The 22630-nt window shown below is 42.8% G+C and overlaps 2 protein-coding genes across 2 annotated transcripts; both read left to right on the top strand.

Moving 5' to 3' along the window:
* The first annotated feature begins 1485 nt into the window (after window positions 1-1485).
* LOC115402809 (zinc finger protein 615-like) lies at window positions 1486-16955 on the top strand. Its single transcript, XM_030111374.1, has 3 exons — window positions 1486-1713; window positions 15067-15877; window positions 16379-16955. The coding sequence occupies exons 1-3, from the start codon at window positions 1545-1547 to the stop codon at window positions 16521-16523; spliced, it is 1125 nt and encodes a 374-aa protein (XP_029967234.1). The 5' UTR covers window positions 1486-1544; the 3' UTR covers window positions 16524-16955.
* LOC115402808 (oocyte zinc finger protein XlCOF6.1-like) lies at window positions 9572-12308 on the top strand. Its single transcript, XM_030111371.1, has 2 exons — window positions 9572-9618; window positions 10593-12308. Exons 1-2 carry the CDS (start codon window positions 9576-9578, stop codon window positions 11696-11698), a joined length of 1149 nt encoding a protein of 382 aa, XP_029967231.1. The 5' UTR covers window positions 9572-9575; the 3' UTR covers window positions 11699-12308.
* Window positions 16956-22630: the final 5675 nt, after the last annotated feature.

Here is a 22630-nt window from a genome sequence, read left to right on the forward strand (position 1 = left end):
TTTTCTTGTGAAACGTGGGAGATTCTTCAGTCAGCATGATTCAATGCTGCGTCACATGAAGTCCCACAAAGAGATGAAGTTATCAGAATCAGCTTTTATTGTACAACCAACAAGGAATTTGTGTCAAATTGACTCTATACCATGAGGACGCTGAATACCAAAGATTAAGGAAAGAAGAAACTAAAAACATTCTAAAATCATATTGAATACAGTGTATCTACAAGGCAGCAGGGTTCTACATGTAAAAACTAGTGCAAATATTCTCAAGTATGTGTTATTTTGCAGCAGTTACTGAGTCTGTAGGATTGCAGAGGACAGACTGGATGTTGTGGAGGGTGTTCCTGTGAATCTTCCTGAGCTTTCGCAGGACGTACGACCTCTGCCGGGCCTTGTTCTGTTCAGAGGCTATGTGGGGGGTCCAGACACTGTTGAGGCTGTGCTTGTTCCTGGTTTGTCATAAAAATGAGACGATTTGAATAAAGAATCTTCAAGAACCATATTTCGGTTGTTTTTCTCACTCGACTGCTTTATTGTGTTTTTGAAAAATGTGATGTGAAAAATCTGTATGAGCAGATGTGAACTTTGAAAGGAAAATGTTAATAAGAATAGTTAGTTTTGTGATTCAGTGTTTGGTTTTCCTTGAACATCAATGAGTCATACGTTCACTCTTCACTGTTTTTACCCTACATAAGAAAAATGCTTCTTGCTTTCATACAACACATACCTGCAGAAACACAATGTCTGAAAACTTTTGTCTGGAGCATGTTTTGAAACTGATTATATTCATCAGTCATGTGTTTCTCAAACAGAATATTGAGTTGAAACAATCCAAAGACACATCTTTTAAAGTTCATCGAAACACTGTCTGTTGTAATGTTGAAACTGGAGAACCAGGATGTCACTGAACTCCACTCCTTCCATTCCTCTAATCCAAGTCCTGCTGGCAAATTGACCAAAATCAACATTAAGATTATTTCTTCCATACTGGCCAGAATAATTAATGTATTAAATGTGCTGTCAACAGGAAAACCATTTTTAATGACAAAGTTAGAAACAGAATTTGCCAAATCCTTTAAGAAACATTACCAAAATTATCACTGACATCTTTCTGGAAAATTGGCAACCAATCAGAAATTGTGGGTATTGTCTCTCATTCAAATATTTGTTTACATGTTTATGATCATTAAATTGAAAAGACACATGCAGTACAATCCATTTTAACAGGGGTGTCAAACTGAATCCCAAAAGGCTCAGTATCCTGCCAGCTTTAGATGTTTCTCTGCTTCAGCACACCTGAATATCATATTAAAGTTATCTTCAAGCTTGAACAAAAAGCCTAATCAGGAGCCGCTCATCGCAATCAGCTGCGTTGAGACCTGAAACATGCCTGCAGTTCCACCTCTGTCCTATAGATGTCAGTATGAAGCAGAACTTCGTTTGTGATCCTCCTCCAGCTGGGAGAAGAAGAAGCAGTTTTAATGGCGGCTGGTGGGAGCTGTGTTGTTGTGTCTCACAGAGGAAATATTTCATCCCCCACAGCAACAATGACTTCAGTTGAGGCTTTTAGAGAGTTTATCAATGAAAGACTGTCTGCTGCTGCTGGAGAAATATTCAGCGTGTTTGAGCAAACCATCGTCGAGTACGAGGGGGAGATTTGTCGCCAGAACAAACTGCTGGAAATCTTGAAACCGCAAATCAAGTTACGGAGAACCGGTAAGGAGCAGTCTGGATGAACATGAATGTCAATCGTGGAGGATTAGCTATCGTCATGAGGGTGTTTGGTTTATTCGAAGTGAGACAGAAGCAGGATTTGTGTTTGTTGTGGCAGCGGCAGCTCGTCGTGGCATTTTGTTGTAGTATTTTCTGACTCCCCAGAAAAATCCATCTCCCACTCCACCCGGTTTTCTGTTTTACTGCGGTGTGTCGTTTTACAGTTCAGTGTGATTAAGAACCGAAAATTAAACATGTTTTTCCCTGTTAAATAGGATTAGGGGGGCACAGTAACCATGTTTCTCCTCTTCTCCTCTGCATGTCCACCACTGGTGGGTCATCCCAGGAAATGATGAATGCTCGGCTTCACTCGTATCATATGTTTCATGTTATCTTCTAAATCACACTGAACTGTGAAACGACAAACAGCAGTAACTGTACATCAGAAAACCAGGTGAAGTGGCCACGAAGTGAAACCTAAGCCGCGTTCACGTGAAGGGGAGTCAGAAAATACTGCAACACCGGTGTTGTGCCAAGGTGTTCGTGGGATGGGACTCCACGCTTAACAATGACAAGTACTGTCATTCAGATTGTTGTATGGATGTAGTGAGTGTTACCATTTTCCTGTTTATTTTTCATTGTACATAATTAATATATCAATATAAACAAGTCCATTGTTTGAAATGCTTAGTTTTTCCAACTTTTGTCCTTTGTCACACTGTGTAGAGCCATAAGAACCTGATCAGACAAAGAATAAGTAGTCTTCATAAGTATTGCTCAATCTCTCTTCATACCATGCTCATACGTTGAGTTTTGATTGCTCTTTGGGATATTTTTTCTTATATTAGCCTTCTACTGTTATTTACGATCATCCGGAAGATCTATCCACACTTTCAAAATAAAAGCACGTTTCCATCCAAACACGAACTTCAAAACTTTTCTTTTTGAGAGAAAGTCCAGCCCAATAATAATAATAATAATAATAACGATAATGACAAGAATATCATCACTGATCCATTCAGTATATTGCTTGCTCTATTTAGAGACCATACTTAGCCTGCAAAAATCTGTATCCCCCCTGAAAATGGTCAAATCATAAACTGCCATCATGAAATTTATTTTGTGATCATTTCTGTTAAAAGAATACTCCGAAGATTTTGGACCCACGCCCTATTCCTATCATTTACAAAGTGAGATAAGCTCATAAATACCTTTTTTGTGTCCATTAGTCCAGTGCCTGGCTAACAGCTGTTAGCATCGTAGTTAGCTTAGCTCAGCTACAGCAGTTGACGAGGAGACAGAGCCAGACTGAGAAAGTGGACATAATCCTCCTTCCAGCGGTCCAGGGGACGGCGTATTAGCACGCAAAGTAAATCCGAATGGTTATAAAACATTTTAAAAGACGTGTTTTCTTTTCAATCCCTTAAAATAGCGTTTTGACACACACAGACCTGCACAAGCATAGTGCGCTGCGGAGGGATATACCAGGCGCACAGCGGCTGAGTCTATGCTTCTACTGCTGTGCTCCGGTATATCCTTCCGCGGAGCACTGCGCATGCGCAGGTTTGTGTGGATCAAAACGTTATTTTAACGGATTGAAAAGATAACACGTCTTTTAAAATGCTTTATAACCATTCGGATTTACTTCACGTGCTAATATGCCATCCCCTGGACCACTGGAAGGAGTATTTTGTCCACTTTCTCAGTCTGGCTCTGTCTCCTCTTCACCTGTGGTAGTTGAGCTAAGCTAACTACGATGCTAACAGCTGGGAGCCTGCGGCTGGACGAACGGACACAACAAAGGTATTTATGAGCTTATCTAACTCTGTAAATGATAGGGATAGGGCGTGGGTCCAAAGTCTTCGGAGTATTCCTTTAAAGACTGATAATATTGGAGAGTTTCAAAGCCCTCGCTCATTTCTTCCCTAAGTTACAGCGGGGTACAAATTATTTCAGGGGATAGACTTTCTATCGGGGGTCAGTGCCTTGGCACAACACCTGTTAACACCGGCAGCAGTTACCACACTACACCTGCAGCGGGTTTTCAAATCCGCCATATGCTCCATTGCCTGGAGGGCTGTTATGCAATCGTTTTAGTCGTAAAAATAAAGTGATTTCATCAGCGACACTGAGTATTAAACAGTGTGTTATAATAATGCCAGATCTTGGAAGCTCCGCAGGGTAGGACCTGGTCAGTGTCGGGAAGGGAGACTTCAATGGAGCAGCAGGAAGCCTGGGTGGATGTAGTGAGTCGCTGGTTTTTATTAATACATTCATTTTGTGGAGCGCTTTTAAAAGATTCTCAGTGTCGCTTTACAGGGGTGTTAAAATCAAATAAACAGGTTAAAAGAAAGCAGGAGAGGGATTTAAACGTGGAAAGGTTGGATAGAGTCCTCAGAGTTCCAGAGGGTGGAGCAGCAGCAGCAGATAAAGCTCTGCCCCCCACCCCCACCCCAGTTTAGGAGGTCGGCCGAGGAAGGCTGTAGGCTGGGGTGTGGGCCTGTGAAGGTCTATGAGGTAGGAGGGGCGATGAAGGGGAAGGAGCTTGAATGTGAAGAGTATTTAGCTGTCGGCTGTTTGCCCAGCAACAGCTTTTTTCTTTTTTTCTTTTTCTTTTTTTAACCAAAAGGAGGGTACACATTGTCTGGCTGTGCTATGAGGTGTGCGTATCCCTACAGCCACTCAGTGGCTGATTGTGCTACATTCTTGATGAAACTAACAAATGGAATTCAGTAAAAATGTAGCAACTCCAAGAAACCGAGTCGCTGAGGGGATGACAGTGGGCCTGTGACTGTCTGACGAGCTTCTCCAATAATCCACTAAGATCTGCCAGATGATTTAAGTTTTTATCAACAAATGTGAAGCTCGAACTCATAATTGAATCGACCTGGGTCACCCTCTCCTTCCTCCCACCCACACACAAGTGAACAGGTTCAGGATGTTAACTCAGTATCTACGCCCACATCAGTATGACCTGCTACACCCCTACTCAATGTCAGCACAACATAAACAATAGCATAAGCAATAAGCAGTCCCCAAAATATCACCAGTAACCAGCCTCCATCTCACTAGTGCAGTGAAATGTCTCACTATTCGTTCATGGCTTCTGCAAACAGTCTTAGTTTTGTGCTAAATCAGGCTTATTGTCCCAACTACATTCTCAATAATCAGACATATTTTGAACAGTGTTCAAGGTCTGTGACAGTCTTATTAGGGGTGGGCGATATGGCCTAAAATTTATGTCACGGTATAATTTGAACCTTACATGGTAGACAGTACATATCACGGTATAATTTGATATACAAATTACAGCATAACAGTTAGTTAATGGTTACCATAGCACATGGTAAATGCATGGAAGCAGGAAGTAGTTTTTATGCTATTAAAAAACTTAAGTCAAGTTACTTTGAAGCCAAACCATGTCTGGATTATAGATTAGGGGTCGGCAACTTGATTATGTCAGGGCTCTCAAGTTTTGAATGCTGGAAAGAGTGACACCCCCACTCCCCCATCCTGTCCCTCTCCGGAGAGTTGTCCTCCTCTGCGGAGTCCGCCGTAGCAGACTCACGTGATGGCAATGCTTTTTTTCATTGGTTGTTGCGCTATTTTAGCCCGCTCCTTTCCTTTTTTGATTGACAGGGTAGGAGACGTGTTTCCTCCCGGTTTCATAGCAGCGGCGCACCAGACAAATTTACCGGTATTTTTTTTTCAGCATGACAAATACAATGTGTGGCGTGAGTGTGTGACAAAACACCGAAATGCGTGACTGTCGCGCTCAATGCGCGAGACTTGAGACTTGTGTTGGAGCATGAAAGAATCGTTCAAAGCCAGCTAGTTCGTCGGTGGCTAACAGCTAAGCTAACAGCTGACTGAGACACCGGTGGCATCTAGCAGCGGGCTACTGTTACAAAGTGTCCCTGAAAGCAGCAGGAGCTGCAGATTGTTCACTGAACCAGAGGGTTTCAATGTGTTTCACAGGTAATGTCGTGAAGGCAGTTTAGGAGGAGCTGATACTGACAGGTTAATGGACAGTGTTACTGCCTTCGCAAAGCAACTGCCTCAGATTCTCAAAATCATCTGGCGGGCCAGATATTATAGGGCTCGAAAGGCCACGTGATAGCTTGCAATGCATTGTGGTCAATGCGGGATGCGGTAACGTCTGTTTACACCAGCTACAGGCAAGACGCTGCGCCCGTGTTGCTCTTTTAATTGTGTTTGGCGAGTTTCTACAAATACAAAAGTGGTGCAGTCGTGCTGTGTCATTACCTGCCACAGTCATTCCCACGATCGATCCAGTAAAAAAAAGAACGAAGGGATGACGTCTTTCTCATTCCCAACTTGGAAGCAGCGGCAGGGTCCAGGATATGTAAGCTAACAGAGACACCGAATGGCCTGGAGAGCAGCTGTCAGACAACACATGACCCGACACAGACACACAACATTGTAGAGAATGAGCAGTGTGTCCATTGTAAACATATGAATGGTGAAATTAAGTCCATGGTGAGATGAACCACTTGTAAATAAAATTGATGGGTAACAGTCTTTCTCTGCTTAATTCTAATACGAGGGGGTACCGGAAAGAAACCGGACTGTGTTTATAAAATTAAAACAAGAATGATTTCAGATTTTTGGTTGTTCAATCTCGCTACAGCATGTTCTTGTGCAGATCTCTGCAAATTATCGTCTCAAAAAGTTACACAGGGAAAGCACACACAGCGCTGACGTCAACACAGCAGGACTCCCTTCTTTGGAAAAGCACAAAATGGCGTAACACATCACTAAACGCGATCAGCGCGCAAGCCTTAGATTTTGTTTTCTGATGGGAAAAACAACGTCAGAAACACTCACCGTGGTCCAGGAGGCGTATAAAGATGGCGCCCTGGGGAGAACGCAGGTTTTTGAATGGCATGGGCGCTTTAAAAGGGGCGAAATGTCCATTGAAGACCAGCCCCGCTCCGGACGACCCGCATCCTCACGCACGCAGGGAAAGATCCGCGAGGTGGAAGCCGTGGTCTTGGCTGACAGGCGAAGGACGATCGGGGAGGTGTCCACCTTGACGGGGGTTCCGTGGAGTCCCTGTCAGGAGATCCTGCCCCAGGATTTGGGCTTGCGGCGGGTCGCAGCGAAGATGATTCTGCGCGTCCTCACTCCGGAGCAGAAGGCGGCCCGGGTGGATGTGTGCCGGGAAATCCTCCAGCACACTGAAGAGGATCCTGGGCTGCTGGGCAAAGTCATCACGGCGGATGAGACCTTGCGTCACGCCAACGAAGCAGCAGTCGAGCCAGTGGCGACACCCGGACTCCCCTCGGCCGAAAAAAGCGCGCCAGTCCCGGTCAGCGGTAAAAGCCATGCTGATCTCCTTTTTCGATGCGAAAGGGGTCGTCCACAGCGAGTTTGTGCCGCCTGGGCAGTCTGTTAACCAGGACCACTACAGCCAAGTCCAGAGGCGGCTCCGAGAAGCAGTGAGGCAGAAGCGTCTGGAGCTTTGGCGGGATGGCGAATGGTGGCTGCACAACGATAACGTGCGGGCACCAGGCCCTGCGCGTAATGCAGTTCCTGGCGAAAAACGGGATGATCCTGTTCCCCCATCCACCCTATTCGCCACTTAGCCCGTGTGACTTTTTTCTTTTCCCAAGAATGAATAAAGAGCTGAAGGGGCGGAGATATGAGGATGTCAAGGAGGTTAAAAAAAAATCGAAGGACGCACTGCACGGCATCCTTACGCACGAGTTTTCAAACGCCTTTGAAAGCTGGAAAACACGGATGCAACAGTGTATTCAAACAAGTGGGGATTACTTTGAAGGCGACAGCTTTGAATAATTGTTCAAATAAAACAAATGAAACGTTATAACCAGTGTCCGTTTTTTTCTGGTTCTCCCTTGTATTTATCCTTAACATTTCATTATGTCCAGGACAGTTAAATCTCCTCAGCTGTTACTTGCTCATATGGTGACAAAACCCCGCCCTCTACTTTAATAAGTTAATAATACTGTGTTGAAATTAAGTATTGTAGTTCAGTAGCTATTTATGAAACTTCATTTTGTAGTGTTAGGGATATACTTTAATTAGCACTACTACCATGGAATGATTGTATTAACTGCACATTAGGCCATTCCTGAGAGAAGTACACCAAGGTTATATGATGCTCTGCTAAAGTGTAAATATATCCACATGTTCTGGAGAAACCAACACACACTCACTAGTGTTCCAAAACATACTGGATAAGGTTGGCAGCTGACATCGATATCAAATTGTCTAATTGCGAACAAAGTCCAACATATCTGTCGGGGCAGGCCCAGCCCAGAAGAACATGGAATAAAAACTCTGTTTCATCAACAATCAGGATCCTTTCGGGGCGAAATACTTTGTATCTTTCCCTGTAAGGTCCAGCGCTGAGCATTACATCTGGCCATACTTAAATAAATGGTAATAATCTGAAGTCAGTCGTTTTGGCATTCTTTATACCAAGCGTAGAATAAAAGAACCGGGTGGAGTCAGCTGGACTGAAGTCCTGGGCTCCAACAATTGGTGCCGTGACCCGGCCATTGATATGATTTCATCATATCAGTAGTGCAACGATACTGTTAAAGTTAAAGTTACAGTTACAGTTCTAATAAGGTGCAAAAGTCTTTGTGCAAACAAATATCACTGCAACTATATAAAGTTAGATTGTGCATAAACAAATAACACTGCAAATACGAGGGGGTACCCAAAAGTTCCCGGAATTTGATAGTAACTTTTTATTTCTGACATTTCAAAATAAAACATCACCGTCGCCTTCAAAATAATCTCCATCCGCATTAATGCAGCGCTCCAGCCGTGTCTCCCACTTCACGAATGCGTCGTCAGACCCGCGCGTAATTGTGCCATTCCGGGCCAGCTGCGTTTTTTTCTGTCACCTCCTCCACATCTGCAAACCGCTGTCCCTTCAGCTCCTTCTTCAACTTGGGGAACAAGAAAAAGTCACTCGAGGCTACATCTGGCGAATTGGGCGGATAGGGGAGGAAAGTCATCTCATTCTTCGCCAGAAACTGCGTGAGGCGCAGCACCGTGTCCGCTGGCGCTCTGTCGTGGTGGATCCACCGGGCTCCACTCCGCCACTACGCGGGCCGCTTCCTCTTCACATCCTCACGGAGCCATCTGAGGACTTCCATGTAGTAGTCCTGATTTACAGTCTGACCTGGAGGGACAGAATCGCTGTGGATGATACCCTGGACAGCGAAAACGCAGCTCAGCATTGTTTTCACGGCTGAGCGGACCTGACGTGCCGACATGTGGCCCTTTTTAAACCACCCGAACCACTCATGGACCTGATTCTTCCCCAGAGCATCGTCCTTGTGGGTTTGCTGCAACAAGGTGAGTGTTTCTGCTGCTGTTTTTTCCCAGCAAAAAGCAGAATTTAATGTTTGCGCGCTGCTGTAGCTTTCCAGTTAATGTCGCCATTTTGGAAAAAGCGCAGACCACAGCGGCACTCTGTTACTATAAATAGCGCCTGACAGGCGTCAGTGTCACTCTGGGAGCTCAGCTTTTTCACATATGCACGAGGCTTACCTGTAGCACATCTGACGGCCAGAAGTCGAAACTCATTATTATTAGTATTTTATGACCTAATTCCGGGAACTTTTGGGTAACCCCTCGCACAATGAAGGAAAACAATGCACTTTGCAGTCCAGCGGAGTCCACACAACTAAGTCACAAAACTTTGCAGCTGTCACAAACATTTGAGTCTGTCTGTCTGGCTGTTGTATTTCTGTGTCTGGCTGTAGTGTTTGTGTGTCTTCTTCAAGACAAAATGCCCATCACTGAAGTCCAGACTGAAGTTTGTGCCCTGACAACCTATAGCGCCGTGCTGCTGCGATGCTTTGATGGACATTTCACTTCCAGGCAGCCTTTTCCGCAACAGGAACGGTAAGTGAGCCCAACCCGGTCTGAACAGGGTCCAGCTTGTCTCGGTACGGTCCGTCGCCTTTCTGTTTCGGTCCATTTTTCCTCGTGTTTACTTCTGTCTGTGTCGGGTCATGTTTGGTCGTCTGACGGCTGCCCTCCAGGCCATTCGACGTCTCTGTTAGCTTACATATCCCGGTCCCTGCCGCTGCTTCCAAGTTGGGAATGAGAAAGACGTCATCCCTTCGTTCTTTTTTTTACTGGATCGATCGTGGGAATGACTGTGGCAGTTAATGACACAGTACGACTGCACCATGTTTGTATTTGTAGAAACTCACCAAACAAAATTAAAATGGCAGCACGAGCGCAGCGTCTTGCCTGTAGCTGGCGTAAACAGACATTACCGCATCCCGCATTGACCACAATGCATTGCGGTTTTTTCCACTGCTGACGTCATCCTTTCGAGCCCTGTTGTTTTCGGGCCAAAAGTGGCCCGCGGGCCGCCAGTTGCCAACCACTGTTATAGTTGTTGCACCAATCTTTTTCACGAGCTCTTCCTCTGTCTGTTCACTGCTCGCTGCCATGGCTATTGTTGTGTACTTCTTCCTCGGGTACCGGCATCTAAAAAGTTGCATTACTGCCATCTAGAGGACGTAATGTGCTATCGCGGTTGGGCAGTATGACCAAAATCCCTACCGTGGGCCAAATTTATATCGCATACTGTTTTATACCGTTCATACCGCCCACCCCTAAGTCTTATGGTCAAAACCAATGAAATAGACAGGAATAAATACTGGCTGCTAATATCAGACCAATTGAACTTATCAGACTGATATCACTGCCAATTATGTCTTGCATCTCCAGTGATTTTACTACCTGGAAAAAGATAATCAAAAAAACCTTACAGCACAGTTTAGTTAGCGTTTTTTTTCCCTAAAGCAGGAACTGCAGAAGTAATGTAACTAACCTTTTGTCTTGTATTTTGTTTGTCTCTCTAGAGCTCCCACAGTACCGTGACTGTATGGAGGAGCAGCGCTCTAAACAGGGAACACACTTGGCAGAGCAGGAAGAACCAAAACTTCCACAGATCAGAGAGGAACAGGAGGAGGAAGAAGAAGGACTGCTGCAGTTTGCAGAGGAACAGGAGAAACCAGAACCTCCACAGAGTGAAGACCAGGAGGAATTTGGTAGCAGCCAGGATGGAGAGCAGCTGATGCAGAAGTTTGAAAGTGATTCTTTCAGGGAACCTTCTGTTGAGGAGGATCTGAGTTACTTGAGTGAATCAGTAGACAATGAGCAGTTCTTCTCTCGTGACTCTGAATTCGGTGATGTGAATGAATACGATGACTCAGAATCAGCTACAAATGCAGAGCTGAAAACAGTCAATATGTTTCATAATGACGCTGTGGAAAAGTTTCCCGTTTCAGAGCAGCAGGCTGGACAAGACCAGATGCTTTGTGGTGAAACTATCCGTAAAAAACGTAAATTGAGTCAGATCGTAGGAACTGTCTCTGGTAATAAGACGGCCATTTGTGTGATCTGTGGCAAAAGTTACACTGCACAGAGTAGTCTGTTGGTCCACATGAGAACCCACACAGGTGAGAAGCCGTATTCTTGTGAAACGTGTGGGAAATGTTTCAGTCAGCAGAGTGCTTTGCTGGTCCACATGAGAACTCACACCGGTGAGAAGCCGTATTCTTGTGAAACTTGTGGGAAACATTTCAGTGCACAGAGTGCTTTGTTGTACCACATGAGAACTCACACAGGTGAGAAGCCATATTCTTGTGAAACTTGTGGGAAAAGTTTCAGCCAGCAGGGCAATTTGTATCACCACATGAGAACTCACACCGGTGAGAAGCCACATTCTTGTGAAACCTGTGGGAAAAGGTTCTCTGTACGCACTGATCTGACACGCCACATGAGAACTCACACAGGCGAAAAGCTGTATTCTTGTACAACATGTTCCAAAAGTTTCAGTCGACAGGATAATTTGTTGAGCCACGTGAGAACTCACTCAGTTGAGAAGCCGTATTCTTGCAAAACATGCTCAAAAAGTTTTAGTCGACAGAGTCATTTGTTTGGCCACATTAAAACTCACAAGTGAGACGCCGTATTCTCGTGAATCGTAGAAAAGATTTAGTGCTCATATTTCATTGCTGCACCACATGAAAGCTCCCAGAGATGAAGTAGCACTAAGTTTCTGTTACTTGCACATATGTTTTCTCTGCTTACCGTTATGGAACATGGACATTTTAATATTAGTGCAGGACTGTATATATTTTGTTATTCTAAGACAGGGGTATCCAAAGTCGGTCCTGGAAGGCCGCAGCCCTGCATGTTTTCCATGTGTCCCTGATTAACACACCTGAATCTCACGATGATTCATGGCCAAGTCCAGCAGATAGCCAGATAACGAGCCTCATTGCAATCAGCTGTGTTGAAGCAGGGAGACATGGAAAACGTGCAGGGCTGCGGCCCTTCAGGACCGACTTTGGACACCCCTGTTCTAAGACATATACACATTTTGGAATGTTTAAACGGAGGTTGGAGAAATGAAGAGTGTTGCTGTTAGGTTGGTTTAAAAGTGTTTTGGTACTTCAAAGATTTCTATTTCATTCCTTTACATTTTCACTTGAACATGACTGTATACTATGCTCTGAAAATATGAAAAAAAGCATGTATAAGCATTTGTAAACTTAAATAAAAACAATGAATGACAGAACCCATTGGATTCAAACTAGCATTGTATTTATTTATTTTTTTTAATGTTGCATGAATGAGTCTGCAACACCTGCCTGCTCATGTACAAGATCCGAAAATGTCTGGAGCATGTCTTGAAACTGATTACATTCATCAAAACATGTTCCCCCTGTGTCCTGTAGGCGTCAGTATGACACTGAGCTTTCAAGTAGCGGAGTTGGTTGGTGCCGACTTGACTATAAGCTGCTTACCAACTCGGCCAAAAGCCTCTTTTTTTAATCACGATGCCGGCTGCGTCGCGACGATTTGCACAGTTTTTGACGATCTGTTTGAACCGAGTAGCTTAGCTACGAGCGCTTAGCGGCTGTCTGGTCAGGTGACCGGTCCCCAAGGCATTCGGTTAATCCGCACGTTCACTACGCTGTGAAATATTAATGCAAAATTACCAGATTGAGTTGTTTATGCGAAGATTGCTAAGACGGAACTACTTACTAAACATGGCGTCTGGGCGGAGTGATTTCAGAAGAAAAAATAGTTCCCAGTATTTGCTTCAGTGTCGTAACGCTACAATATAATTTGTTGGTGTTCCACAGCATAGTGAATGTGCGGATTATACACCAAAGTGTTTTGGCTTTGTTTGATTGTTTATTTGATGAGTTTGACGAGGGGGAACAAAAATACCATCCACTTCCATTGTGTCCATCCCGAAAACCTTCCCCGACTCACCTCTGAACAATAGCTCGCCCTCACAAAAAAAGTAAGTATGCTGTTCGAAATGACTCAGGAATTGCGCTAAATGGGCCAATTTGCCAAAAATGTTAAAGTATCCCTTTAAGAACTCTTTTGAAATATGGGAAGAAAAAATTATTCTTGAATGAGACTGATGCATCGAGCTTTCAAGATGCCACAAAGCCCTCACCATTTGTAATAAAAGCACATTCTGACATTATTAGTTTTTCTCCATTGATTTGGTTCATTTCTTGAAATCAAAATGACATTTTCAAACTCCAAGATCTGAGAGCAAAACGGTCTTACAGTTCAGCAAAACACCATAGTTCTCTTGCAAAAGCTCATATCTCTCCCAAAACTCTTCACTCATGTTTCAAAGCTGCATTTCTTTCCCATATGAACAGTCAGAGCCTCCAAAATGCAACGATACATCTCAGCAGTTTTGACTCATTTCTTGAAACAAACCGGAAGTTTTCAATTATCTTGGTTCTCTTGTCAAAAACAACCTGGACGGTTCAGCAAAACCACATGGCTCTCCTGTCAAAGATCAGATCTCTTCCAAAACAGTTCACTCATTTGGCAAAACTACATTTCTTTCTCCAACAAATGATCAGTGCCCTCCAAATGCTTTATCCTTTTGGCATCATGTGAGCACTACAAGTCAAAATGTTTAAATGTTTTGTCATTAAGGCAAAGGAACATTGAAATATTCCTCCTATCTGTCTGAGTCCAGCCCTTCAGTCAGAATGGTTCCTGTGATAGTTTTTTTTTTTCTTCTTTGGGTTGTTTAGCTAACAGAATACATATTCGATAAAAAAAAATTAAGACAAAAAAGCATTTTACAGTAAGAACCTTCAACTTTGATTTACACATTGCTCTCAGACTTCTAAGGAAAGTTTTATAATTTTTAGTCACACAAAAACTAACTTCATCAGTGTTCAATATACTGTGAAATAAACGCAAAGAAATTAAAAATATATATATATAGTAAAATGTTATGTAGCCCACAGTGCTGTAAATGAAGCTGGAGTTTCACAGCTCACTTCCTCACTAGTCCTCCTCACCTTCAAGACTGTCCTCCTCACCCCCCTGGTCGGGCTCCTCACCCTCATGTCAACATATCCATTTCTGGTGTTCGTGGTATTGAAGTGTGTTCTTGATCATTTTGACAGTTGAACAGATTATTTTGCATGTGGTGACTGATACAATGAAATGATGCTGATATGTGTTGGAGAGAACAATCATTAGACTGAGAAACAATGAGTTTAGATCAACTTGATCTAGTCACTTGGAAATTGTGCTAAATCTATCCTTACTGTGCTTAATCATTTGCAAAGAACATTCTAAGACATCAAAACATGTACTAAGATATTTCCATTGTGATGAAATGAGTGAGAAATACCGTTCTGTTGTGAGCAGTTACAGGGTAGTTTGGAGATCTGTCCATGTTGTTTTGAGAATGGAATGTCTGTTTCAAGAAATGAGTCAAACCAATGGAGGAAAAACTGTAATATAAGAATAAAAAGATAACTGAAAATCCAAGTTGTCGCACAGTAAAACTATATCATAGTGACAGTGAATCATGTTATGATACCACTCAATAACAGAGCATTCTGATGTGGATTGCATTAATCTCATCGCGCATTAACGCTGAGAGACCTGATATATATTAACCACATGAAGCTTTTTGAATTGCATGTTGTGAGTGTATAAACAACTGATGTAACTATTACTACTTTTCCTGAACATGGACTGACAAAGTTGTGCGCATTGGTGTTTTTTGAAGATTTCCTGAACGGATTTAAAAGCAGGACATCTTTTTATGGCTCCATCTCTGGTAGCATGGTCAACAGTTACAGAATGTTGTGCAAATATTAGAGGTCAACCATCAAGTGGATATCAAGCAATAATATACAAGCCTGTACATTATTTTTGAAATTTGAATGAAAATTTCTATTTCACCACTTCAGTCCTTTTTTTCCAAGCTGGATCTGGAGAAGTAATGTAATAAATCTTTTGTCTTGTTGTGTTTTGTCTCTCCAGAGCTCCCACAGCACCATGGCTGCAGGGAGGATCAGCGCTTTGAACAGGAAACAAACTACTGTCTTGATCACGGAGGAGGAGAACCCTCCCAGAACAAAGAGGAACAAGAAGGACCAGGCCTTCTAAAAGTTAAAGAGGAGCAGGAGGAACCAGAACCTCCACCGATCAAAGTGGAAGAAGAAGAACCAGGACTCCTACAGTGTAAAGAGGAGCAGGAGGAACCAGAACCTCCACAGATCGGGGAGCAGGAGGAATTTGGTAGCAGCCAGGATGGAGAGCAGCTGATCGAGAAGTTTGAAAGTGATTCCTTCAGGGAACCTTCTAATGAGGAGGATCAACGTTACCTGAGTGAATCAGAAGAACTTCTGGACTCTGAGCAGCTCTTCTCTCATGACTCTGAAGTCCACGATGTGAATGAACATGTTGAATCAGAATCAGCTACAAATGCAGAGCTGAAAACAGTCGGTATGTTTCATTGTGACCATGTGGAAAACTTTACGGTTTCAGAGAAGCAGTCTGGACAAGAGGAGATGCTTTGTGGTGAAACGTGTGGTATAACTGTCCGTAAAAAACGTAAATTGAGTCAGAACTTAGGAACTGTCTCTGGTAAGAAGACGAGCGTTTGTGAAGTCTGTGACAAAACTTTCACTGCACGGAGTAGTCTGTTGCGCCACATGAGAACTCACACAGGTGAGAAGCCGTATTCTTGTGAAACATGTGGGAAACGTTTCAGTCAGCAGGGCCATTTGTTTAACCACATGAGAACTCACACAGGTGAAAAGCCACATTCTTGTGAAACATGTGGAAAAAGGTTCTCTCTACGCACTGATTTGACACGCCACATGGGAACACACACAGGTGAGGAGCCATTTTCTTGTCAAACATGTTCCAAAAGTTTCAGTATGGAAAACTTTCATGCTTCAGAGAAGCAGGCTGGACAAGAGGAGATGCTTTGTGGGGAAAGGTGTGGTATAACTGTCCGTAAAAAGTGTGAATTGAGTCAGAACTTAGGATCTGTCTCTGGTAAGAAGACGGCTATTTGTGTAATCTGTGGCAAAGGTTTCACTGCACAGAGTAATCTGTTGGTCCACATGAGAACTCACACGGGTGAGAAGCCGTATTCTTGTGAAACGTGTGGAAAAAGGTTCTCTGTACGCAGTCATTTGACACGCCACATGAGAACTCACACGGGTGAAAAGCTGTATTCCTGTACAACATGTTACAAAAGTTTCAGTCGACAGGATTGTTTGTTGATCCACATGAGAACTCACACAGGTGAGAAGCCGTATTCTTGTACAACATGTTCCGAAAGTTTCAGTCGACAGGATTATTTGTTGGCCCACATGAGAAGTCACTCAGTTGTGAAGCCATATTCTTGTGAAACATGTGGGAAACGTTTCAGTGGACATAGTTCTTTGTTGTACCACATGAGAACTCACACAGGTGAGAAGCCGTAATCTTGCAAATCATGCTCAAAAAGTTTCCGTGACAGGATCGTTTGTTGGGCCACATGAATACTCACAAGTGAGAAGCCGTATTCTCGTGAATCGTTGGAAAAGATTTAGTGCTCATATTTCATTGCTGCACCACATGAAAGCTCGCAGAGATGAAGCAGCACTAAGTTTCTGGGAGTTGCACATATGTTTTCTCTGCTTACCGTTATAGAACATGGACATTTTAATATGAGTGCAGGACTACATACATTTTGTACTAAAACATAACCACATTTCGGAATGTTTAAATGGAGGTCGGCGAAACAAAGAGTTTTGGTGTTAAGCATATTTGAGATTCTGATGGTAGTTCGAAGTCTTTATTCATTCCTTTTGATTTTCACTCCTGAATGTGACTGTTCATGATGCTCTGAAAAATAAATAATATAAAATCTTGTATGAGCAGATGTTAACTTTGAAAAAATAAAATGCAATGTTGGTTTGAATAAAGTGGGTTTACTCATTCAGTGTTTTTTATTCATGGAACATGAGTGAGTCTGCAACACCTGCCTGCTGATAAACAAAGTCCGAACATTTTTCTGGAGTATATGTCTGCAGCATGTCTTAAAACTGATTACATTCATCAAAATATGTCATCCATTTCCAAAACAAAAGGTTTATCTGAACGAGCCCAAACATCCAAGCAGGATGTTGGTGTTCATCTAAACCCTTTTATCGGTTGTAATATTGAAACAGAAGATAGTTTCAGTTAATACACACCAGGAAGTTAATTACATGGCATCACATAACACATTATGCTCCCTACATCCCTCTAATCCAAGTTATTCTGGCTTTTAATTAGTCAAAATCACCATCAACATACTGTAGTTTGATCCATACTGGTGAACTCCAGCAGGTGAGTCGAATAACCTGCAGTTCCCCCTTTTGTCCTGTAGGTGTCAGTATGAAGCTGAGCGCTGTTAGTGATCCTCCAAGAAATGAGAGAAGAAGCAGCCTTGACGGTTGGTTGGAGTTGTGTGTTTTTGTAACGGTCAGAGGAAATATTTCATCTCCTGCAGCAACAATGACTTCAATTGAGGCTTTTAGAGAGTTTATCAATGAAAAACTATCTGCTGCCGCTGGAGAAATATTCACCGTGTTTGAACAAACCATCGTCCGGTACGAGGAGGAGATTTGTCGTCAGAACAAACTGCTGGAAATCATCTTGAAACCTGAACTCAAGTTACACAGAACAGGTATGAAGAAGTGTGAATGAACACATGAATGTGACTCGTGGATGATCTCCATCATCATGTTTGGTTTCTCCACCGTTCGACAGAAGCAGAATGTGTGTGTTGTGTCAGTATATTTCTGTTGAAGCTGACAGTCAGGAATGTGGGAGAAGCTGCTGTGCTGTTCTTGTTCAAAGTTAATTAACAACTGATGTCAAGCCAGCAAGCAGTTTAAAAATGAAGCTAAGTGAGTCCTGGTTGTTAATGATTGTCCGCTGTAAACACATTTCAAAGGAAAAGCTCTGATCGTCTCCATGAATCCTTCAGAACTCTTTTGAAATATGGGACAAAATGATTTATGAATGAGACTGATGCATCAAGCTTTCAAGATGCCACAATGACGTCACCATTTCTCATATAAGCACATTCTGATATTAATATAAGAATAAAAAGAGAACTGAAAATCCAAGTTGTCACACAGTAAAACTATATCATAGTGACAGTGAACCATTTTATGATACCACTCAGTATCAGAGCATTCTGATGTGGATTGCATTAATCTTATCGCACATTAACGCTGAGAGACCTGATATATATTAACCACATGAAGCTTTTTGAATTGCATGTTGTGAGTGTATAAACAACTGATGGAACTATTACTACTTTTCCTGAACATGGACTGACAAAGTTGTACACATTGGTGTTTTCTGAAGATTTCCTGAACGGATTTAAAAGCAGGATGTCTTATTATGGCTCCATCTCAGGTAGCATGGTCAACAGTTACAGAATGTTGTGCAAATATTAGAGATCAACCATCAAGTGGATATCAAGCAATAATATACAAGCCTGTACATTATTCTTGAAATTTGAATGAAAATTTCTATTTCACCACTTCAGTCCTTTTTTTCCAAGCTGGATCTGTAGAAGTAATGTAATAAATCTTTTGTCTTGTTGTGTTTTGTCTCTCCAGAGCTCCCACAGCACCATGGCTGCAGGGAGGATCAGTGCTTTGAACAGGAAACAAACTACTGTCTGGATCACGGAGGAGGAGAACCCTCCCAGAACAAAGAGGAACAAGAAGGACCAGGCCTTCTAAAATTTAAAGAGGAGCAGGAGAAACCAGAACCTCCACAGATCAAAGTGGAAGAAGAAGAACCAGGATTCCTGCAGTGTAAAGAGGAGCAGGAGGAACCAGAACCTCCACAGATCGGGGAGCAGGAGGAATTTGGTAGCAGCCAGGATGGAGAGCAGCTGATCAAGAAGTTTGAAAGTGATTCCTTCAGGGAACCTTCTAATGAGGAGGATCAACGTTACCTGAGTGAATCAGAAGAACTTCTGGACTCTGAGCAGCTCTTCTCTCATGACTCTGAAGTCCACGATGTGAATGAACATGTTGAGTCAGAATCAGCTACAAATGCAGAGCTGAAAACAGTCGGTATGTTTCATAGTGACCGTGTGGAAAACTTTACGGTTTCAGAGAATCAGACTGGACAAGAGGAGACGTTTTGTGGGGGAACGTGTGGTATAACTGTCCGTAAAAAACGTAAATTGAATCAGAACTTGGGAACTGTCTCTGGTAAGAGGATGAGCGTTTGTGAAGTCTGTGACAAAAGTTACACTGCAAAGAGTAAGCTGTTAGTCCACATGAGAACTCACACAGGTGAGAAGCCATATTCTTGTGAAACATGTGGAAAATGGTTCTCTCAACGCACTGATTTGACACGCCACATGAGAACTCACACAGGTGAGAAGCCATATTCTTGTGAAACATGTGGAAAAAGGTTCTCTCTGCACACTGATTTGACACGCCACATGAGAACTCACACAGGTGAGAAGCCATTTTCTTGTGAAACATGTGAAAAAAGGTTCCCTCAACGCACTGATTTGACACGCCACATGAGAACTCACACAGGTGAGAAGCCTTATTCTTGCCAAACATGTTCCAAAAGTTTCAGTCGACAGGATCATTTGTTGAGCCACATGAAAACTCACAAGTGAGACGCCGTATTCTTGTGAATCGTAGAAAAGATGTTGTGCTCATATTTCATTGCTGCACCACATGAAAGTTCTTAGAGATGAAGTAGCACTCAGTTTCTGGGAGTTGGACATATGTTTTCTCTGCTTACTGTTATGGAATATGAACATTTTAACGTTTGTGCAGTACTACATACATTTTGTAGTAAAAAATATCCACATTTCGGAATGTTTTAATGGAGGTGGGAGAAACAAAGAGTGTTACTGTTAAGTTGATTTAAAAGTGTGTTGGTAGTTCGAAGACTTAATTCATTCCTTTGGATATTGACTCCTGAATGTGACTCTATATGATGCGCTAAAAATTTTTAAAAAAATGTATGAGCAGATGTGAACTTTGAAAAAATAAAATGCAATGTTGGTTTGAATCCAGTGGATTTTGTCATTCAGTGTTTGTTTTTATTGATGTAACATGAATGAGTCTGCAACACCTGCCTGCTATACAAAGTCCGAACGTTTTTCTGGAGTATAATATGTCTGGAGCATGTCTTGAAACTGATTACATTCATCAAAGCACATGTTTTGATGAATGCAATCAGTTTCAGTTTCACTCATTTCCAAAACAAAAAAGGTTTATCTTGCAGAGATTATGTACCGCGCTGAAGCTCTCCTGCTGTGGCCCCCACTAAATGCGGCTAAATCGGTTGGATCTAAATAACTTCTGAAGGACTCCGAGCTGCACGATGTTTGTCTGAGTGAGTATATGAGCATGCACACATCTAGAAATAAGGTCCAGATGTCAAAAAACCGGGGTTGCCCTTTAATTCTGTGAAAAAAATTGAATTCAGTTAAAATGTATTTACAGTGTAAAATGTATAAAGTTCATTTATGTGTGAAATTTGAAAGAGATAAATAAGTTTGTTTTGGTTTCAATGTTTCTTAAAAGATGTGCACACTCTTCATTTTGTTTTAGGCTGTATTCACATATATTTGGGTCGAGCCAAAGGCAGCCGCACCAGGAAAAAAGATAAAATTTTTCAATTTTCAACTAATATGATCCCTTTTCACATATACTTTTCATGACCGTGCAGAGCAATGGCTCTAAACAAGGGAAGTGTATGGTATCCATGACAACCAGGCGGAAGTTGGCGTAAAACCAAAACAGAAGTCTTGCTAATGGTAAACACCAGGGCTCTCAAGTCTCGCGCATTGAGCATGACAGCAACGCATTTCGGTCTCTTGTCACGCACTCACGCCACACATTGCATTTTTCACCCTGAAAAAAAAAAAAAAATACCGGTAAATTTGTCTGTTGCACCACTGCTATGGAACCGAAAAGAATCAAACATGATGGCAAGCCTGTCTCTTAACTGTCAATCAAAAAAGGAAAGGGGCGGGCTAAAATCGCACAACAACCAGTGGAAAAAAAGCATTGTTATCAGTCTGCTAGAGAATGAGCGGCAGAGACTTTCTTCTTTCTGCCATTTTGACACTTGATCACCTTTTTGAGCTGATTACGGGTGACTGTGTAGTTCATAAAGATGCAATATCTACACTTTGGGTCGAGCTAAAGCCGGTGCATTTTCACACATCTTCCGCACCGCAACCCAGGGCGACCCAAGCCGCTCCAAGACCACCCCTTTCAGCCGCTCTCGGAGCGGGTGAGTTAGAGTGACAACTAGAGCGAGTGGCGCTTTCACACCAGCCCAGTCGCGCTGTGCTCGGTCCATAAACTCTGTAAGGTCGAGCCAAATTGGGTAGGTGTGAAAACACCCTCAGTTGTCACTCATGGTCACTCATGGTATCTTTCTGTTGTCATTGGTTTGGTTGTAACTTAATAGCCAATCCGAGATCTTCTTTTGCATAAGGGGTGGGACAAGTGGCACAGCAATGTGACAGGAAAAAAAAAAAATCTCTCTTATGTCAGCCATGAACGTCGAGGAGGCATCTGATTTGTGGAGAACCTTTAAGTTATATGGAAGGTCGACTACCCGTTGATCCAGAATGTGACTGTGTTGTGAGCTGCATCATGTGGCAGATATGTGTGTTTCTGTGCTATAACTTATGGTCACAGTGTTAAAGGAAACATGTGTCTTGTGCTACATAGCGGAAAGCTGTTAACTTTAGCATATGACTGTCTGAGTATCAATATGCTCAGTTTAAGCCTTGTACGTATGTGCGCATACTTGTATTAAGTGTGAGTTGAACTCAGTGAAATATCCTTTAAGGAGATGTGGACTGATAGAGAGAGAGCCGATTGGAGCGTCAACCAGAGGCCCGGCTGAGTTTCTGTTGTTTCTTCAGTGATCTGAGTTTTTTCGTCTCATCATCCTCATCCTCACAAAAGACCATCTACTCCTCTGTGCCCTTGTGACCGTTAAAACCCGTTTCACAACTCATCCTACTAACCTCTTGGATGTGCGAGTACTCATCAGAATTACTAAAAGTGCACATTTTATTTTCTCTGTTGCTCAATTTTGAGTGAAGCGGCCCCTCAGTTTTTGGCCTCACCGCTCCCAGGCTTCGAACCAGGCCTGCAACATGGTTATTTTACTAGTGAATGGCTGAGGAGTGTGTGTGTGTGTGTGTGTGTGTGTGTGTGTGTGTGTGTGTGTGTGTGTGTGTGTGTGTGTGTGTGTGTGTGTGTGTGTGTGTGTGTGTGTGTGTGTGTGTGAGCGTGTGTGTGTGTGTGTGTGTGTGTGTGTGTGTGGGTCCACAAATCTGATTTAAGTTGGTTTTGCGGTTGTGTTATGTATTTAGTAGTTACTAAACGTAACTCTAGTTCTACGAGTGTGTGCGTGCCCACTAGGGCTGTGACGTTAGATGAACAAGCCGTTCATTTGAACGGCTCTTTTTAGTGAACGATGAGAGTCGGTTCACAGCTGTCTGAGAGCCGTTCGTTTTGTGCAAATTGTCTACGCGTCCTTCACG

This window comes from Salarias fasciatus, chromosome 16 (assembly GCF_902148845.1).
Source record: "Salarias fasciatus chromosome 16, fSalaFa1.1, whole genome shotgun sequence".
Lineage (NCBI taxonomy): Eukaryota > Metazoa > Chordata > Actinopteri > Blenniiformes > Blenniidae > Salarias > Salarias fasciatus.